This window comes from Octopus bimaculoides, chromosome 6 (assembly GCF_046866305.1).
Source record: "Octopus bimaculoides isolate indiv1 chromosome 6, ASM4686630v1, whole genome shotgun sequence".
Taxonomy (NCBI): domain Eukaryota; kingdom Metazoa; phylum Mollusca; class Cephalopoda; order Octopoda; family Octopodidae; genus Octopus; species Octopus bimaculoides.
In genome coordinates, this window is record NC_142933.1 from 39,115,147 (window position 1) to 39,121,146 (window position 6,000).

The 6,000-nt window shown below is 32.3% G+C and overlaps 1 protein-coding gene across 4 annotated transcripts in view; it reads left to right on the forward strand.

Annotated features, from left to right (window-relative positions):
* The window catches only part of LOC106882558 (uncharacterized), a 213,305-nt gene that overhangs the window by 130,890 nt on the left and 76,415 nt on the right, over positions 1 to 6,000 (forward strand). For 2 of the 4 annotated variants that reach the window (XR_008264440.2, XM_052968894.2), the window contains exon 5: positions 565 to 591. The exons of the other annotated variants lie outside the window; for them this stretch is intronic. Coding sequence is in view for 1 of the 2 variants with exons in the window: in XM_052968894.2 (XP_052824854.1) it covers positions 565 to 591 (27 nt within the window). In the remaining variant the exon portion in view is untranslated. The remainder of the gene's footprint in view (positions 1 to 564; positions 592 to 6,000) is intronic. 4 annotated transcript variants of the gene reach the window in all.

A 6,000-nucleotide genomic window follows, 5' to 3' on the forward strand; every position in this document is an offset into this window, starting at 1 on the left:
CAACTAGGCACAAGTAAATCATACACAAATGAGAAACAACTTATCTCCCTTTACAACATAACGTTTTGTACAAAAGAAAAGTTGCCTACAGGAACGATACAAGTTAACACCGACATGATTTTAACTCAGAACAGTGAGAACTTGAGATAGGTTCTAAGCCAAGTGGCTATTTGTATATTATTCTATACTGCTGCAATTATGCGTCTGCCGTCTCTTTTGAATTGAAGGATTACTTCGTGTTAAAGATATAGTTCGTGATTGATTTATAAAAACCTAAAATCACTATCATTTTCCTGTCATTTTTGTTCAATTTACGCAGTTGAATGATGTATTCTGATTTTATTTTGATTGTTGTTTATATTTATTATTTCTATTTTTTGATTTCACTTTTTGAATTCTTGTCAGCTGTAATTATATTTTGATCACGTTGATTCTCAATTTTCTTTTTAAATCTCAAAAGCGAGCCAACGTGGAAAAAGTGAAAAAAATAATAGCTATGGAAACCCAGCTACGAAATAATACACACCACATGCTTTTTACGCTGCCCAAATTTCTTTATTTCAGGCAGTTTCACACTGGATAGCAGGAAACGTAAGCCAACATCTATATTGAACATTAATCTTTCATTTATTTTCTAACATTGAATGATTTTTTCTTCTTTTAGCTTCATCTAATAAGTTGCTAATGAAAGGTGAACGAACAAACCATTTAACAAGGATGTCACATATTTAGTTATAAAAGATCAATCAGTTAAATTCATCAATGATACAAGTAATAATAGCAATACATACATATATTCACATGTTGATAACATTCCTTATTTTGATTATAAAGCTGTGCTTTAAAAATCTTCAACGATAATCAAATATATCAGATAGACATTCAACTAATATTGCTTCTTAAATTTAAGTTTTATTTTATTCAAACAAGCGGAAGTGGATAACATTAAATTTCGAGTTGGAGTCAACATATCTAAACCATTTTCCTAATTATTAATATAATCATAGTCTAAATATTTTTCGTCACATTACAGCGGCAATAACTCATTTCAGCTCTGTTGTAAAATACCATCAACACATCTGAGTACGTTTCTTCCATTACATCTATTTTACCGCACTTCTCTCGCTAAAGTCCTCAGAAAAGCACAAATGAGTCTACCTTCACCCTTTTAAACCGAGGAAGCGTTATACCTTAGAATGAAATCCCCGTTTTATTAGGAATGTAGTGAGACTATGTGGCAAATTGATAGAGCCGTTAGGGCGTCGATTGATAACTTGGGGTTATTTGTTCCGGCTTTCTGCTCCCCGAGTTTAAGTCCCGCCGAGATCATATGTGCCTTTCATCCGTTCCAGGTTGATAAGTAAAGTACCAGTTCAGAGCGGTGGATTAGTGGAATTAAGAGCATTAGGCAGGGTACCTTTTGATATCTGTTCCGGCTCTGTGAATTCTGAGTTCAAAATTCCGCCTGGAGCACATTTAGAGTGAAGTAACCTTTTCTGAGTGTTATGATAATAATAATAATAATAATAATAATAATAATAATCCTTTCTACTACAGGCACAAGGCCTGAGATTTTGGGGCAGGATGCTAGTCGATTGCATTGTCCCCACTGCTTGACTGGTGCCTAATTTATCGACCCCAAAAGGATGAAAGGGAAAGTCAATCTTTTCTATCGACTTAAAAATACATAATTTCATACACTCCACATAAGGCACAGAACTCAAAATAATTTTCATTCTTATTGGGTAGGGACAATATAAGCGCACAAAATTTCATCAGATAGCAATGATGATTCTGTATGGATTAAGATTCCGTTTAACTGGTTCCGCCATTTGTGGTTTCGTCCGATTTTACGTGTAATCGAATCTAATTGTTTCTCTTGACCTCTACGAGGGCATGACACACTCTGTTTAATAGTAGCTTAACTACAAATAGTAAACTTTGGTGTAGATTTACTATAATTTGATATAGGGTGCTTCTATGTGGTCGGTGGACCTGTTAGAAACAGCAACCAAAATTAAAACTTATTTGATGCTAAAACATACCATTTTCGAACAGGCAAGACGCTTTGTAAAATGTAGTCCTAGATATATTATGCCTGAGTAAAAACGGGCTGGTCACTGCTGGAACTTATTAGATAATACATCTCCAGCAGGGCTGATAAGAAATGATGTAGCAACAAGGAAGTCACATTTGAAAATATAGTCCTAAATACACTATGACTGAAAAAAGGCGAGACGATCACAATGGAAAACCTTTGATTCGTGTGTATTCTCCATTAGGGCTGATCGGGAAATAAATAACAACAACAACAGAAGTAAGAATCGATAGATTGTTCGAGAATCGTCCAATTTCTGTTGGCAGAATTTGCAAAATTGATAATATTAATGCTCTTGGAAATGGTACAGTCCTTATGGTGTCCCATTCATCTTCCCTTAAAATATAGACCGTTATTATATATAGCTTCTATTCAGCATAATCGAAATAAAAAAAGAAAAAAAAAACCAAGCGCATTGTTAAAGCAGTTATACTCTACCACACACTAACTAACGACAGGTTAGGTCTATAGAAATTTATCTTTAATCTAAGTATCTTTCTATTATGTTGAAGCACTACCAAACAGTTGCTTTGCATTAAAAATGTGTTGGTACATCGTAAATTATTCCATTCCATTACCATGCAATCAATCGTATTACTGAAGATATACGTATAAACAGCATTTCTCTGCAATAATTTTAAAGCAACAACACACGCTTAATACAAGTTGCATGCTTCTGTCATAAAATATTTAGCCTTGTTACATATGCAACAACCTACTTTGTGGTAAAACTGTAACTTCTCTGCGCAATTGCGTTGTCCCTGCTCCAGCTGCTTTAAAACTAAGTTGCAATATCACAGCTATGCTCTTCCCCGATATTGTCCTGCCATTATTAACTGCACACGTTTCAAGGCGTATCATTCCAATTGCTTTGTTGCTGTGTAATACCGCTTTGTTGTTGCGCAATACAACCTTTTACAGTGTTGCAATTCACTCACAACATCATCATATCAGTGAATTCTATTCCTTATTCCTCCTTGCCTCTTTCTATGTACGCTTACATTACGAGGATTTCCTTTCTTTTCACATGTATACTGATAAACACACATATATACATTTACGTAAATAAAGTAATACTATGTTAAGAAATGACGTTTACGTAGGATAAAAATAACTAAGTGAGTCCTAAAGCCCATTAGAACATACTGTATAGTAAGGTCTTCATTTCTTTGCAAGTATACCTAGAGCAATGTGGTTTAAAGGAGCAACTGCTTCTCTGAAGTAACAGTTGAAATGCATTTCACTTTTGCAATGCTCCCACTAAATTACAGTATTGGCACTTTATGTTGTTTGAAGTTATGTACTTTTATACGAACCCAGCATAATACTTGTTGCAAGGTACGGACTACCTATCAGATGCACTTATATAGACAGTTAGTTAATCTCTGTTCCTTTATAAATTTTCTTAGTCTAAGTTCCACACAAGCATCATACCCGCAGGTCTTACATTTTGAAAATATAGGATGCAAAGAAAAGCAAAAGCAGCTCTAAGCAAAGTGTTATATGCTGATAGCTAAGAGAAACGTCGATGATAAATAGTGCAATAGATAAGGGTCTTAATTCATGCTGTTATTCAATAATACTTATGAATCAAGCTAGCAGAGAAATTATCTTTACTTCACCTGTCACGTACAAACATTGCAGACATCATGGAAATGCAGACCTAACAGAATGTTTTAATCTATGGTTTAGCGTAAAAACTAATTCTTAGGAATTTTTTCATCTTAAATTGTTTATTGCACATAACCACTCACACACGCACACAGACACACACACACACACACACACATATATATATATATATATATACATATAAACATTTACACATGCATATACATACATACATGCATACATACATACATACATACACACACATATTTATATACATGCACGCACACACATATATCAGTAAAATTTCAAATAAATAATGATCATAATCAATCGATTTGTAGGCATGAACGTATATAAAAATTAGGATAATAATAATAAATATAATAATAATAATAATATATTGATGATGATGATGATAATAATAATAATATCAACAGCAGCAATTATAAACTTAACGCTAAGAATCAGCAATAAACTCCAATACTATAACTACTGGTAATATATAAATAAAATAAATATAGAGATGATTAAAGGAATTTATTTTGATATTATATGGAATATTTGCAGAGCGTTCATAATGCTGTTTTGGAGCGAACATAAAAGTTCAGAATACTTTCGTTTATTTTCGTTGTTTTTTTTTTATTGTAAAGTTAACATTTTTCGGTTTTTTTATTGTAGATATTAGATAGTAAACTAACGCACTGAAGCATTTTAACATAAGATAAATTAAAAATAAAAGCTGTAAAAACGTTTTCCCTTATAGATGGAATAAGAATTCAAAGATCGAAAGGAGATATTAAAAAAGAAAAACATAGAGAGTCAAACAAAATAGAAAATAATATCAAATTTAATACAAGAACCCAAGCAAAACAACAAAAGATTCATATTTATTTTTGTTTGTAACTGTTTATCGAAGCAATCTTTCTGACAATACATTCATGTTCGGCTTCTTTCACCTTTTATGATGAAATTATTCGCCACTATTGCTTTTGTTTTTAAATGATAAATTTGTCAGCCATTTTGTTTTTCAAATAACAATGCTTATGAAGTATTATTTACTTGTTTATTTCATCATTCTTTCACCGAGGTGAATTAGTGTGGCCTGTCTGATGAGATCAATCGTTGATTCATCCAATGCTGTTTTCTTTTTTTCTTTTTATTCTTCTGTATTTGTTGTTATTGCTGCTGTTGCACTATAACTTGATAAGCCATGTTATTATTAAAATATTGATCGGATTTAAAACGCACATATCTGGTTGAGAAAAATGATTTAGTCCAGACTAACATTTTTAATAAGTACAACAGTTGCGACAGACAAAAAGCAATCAGTAAATAACTACGACGACGACAATAAAAACAACAGCAACAAATACTATAACAACACTACAGCATTTCTCACTTTGCAGAAAGATGCAAAGAATTTTATTAGCATTATGTATTGATTACTTCGCACTCGAAACCTTTGTCAAATTAGCTCAATAACTTGGAAAAACCACTCATATACATACATACATACATACATACATACATACATACAAACTGCATACAATCATACATACATACATACATACATACATACATACATACATACATCTGTCTTTCTATAATGACTTTCTGTTTTGCGATGTATAACATGAAATTCGATCACAGTGTCTTATAATAGAAGAATGGATACTAAGTTAAACCATCGGCAGTATTGACAATATTGAAGGAGTATGTCGATTTTAACTACTTTTGTACTTGGCTAATGTTTATTATATTAGACCCAGCGAAATTTGAATCCAAATCATGACTTCATATTGAAAGGTATTTTCAAAGTCGCTCAACCAGTTCTGCAGTGGACTGCCCTAATATTTTCGAATAACGGCATTAATAACCTTGGGTCATAGAAATTTATAACACGGCGATTATCAATATCCTATACGCATATCATTCTTCAATATGATTAGTTAGATACGAAACCAACCATATCCTAAGATGGGAGTTCTATATAATTGAAAACCTCTAAATAGGGCCTTATGCCTTGTATCAGAAATCAGTGCTATCAATTAAGTAAATTTTAATATCTCTTATGTGTATATACATATAAAGTTGCTCTAAAACCTGGTGTTATTAAATGTAGCTAAAACAGTGCTTAGGTATTGAGAATCGTTAAGCTCAAACAATAACATATAATAAAAAGGGCAAGAAATAATCACACTAAAACAGAACAAAAGAAATATATATTGCTTTTTCTCTGCAGCCTTAATATTATGGGATTAGTTTGCAGTGTCGAACATAGATAATTACCA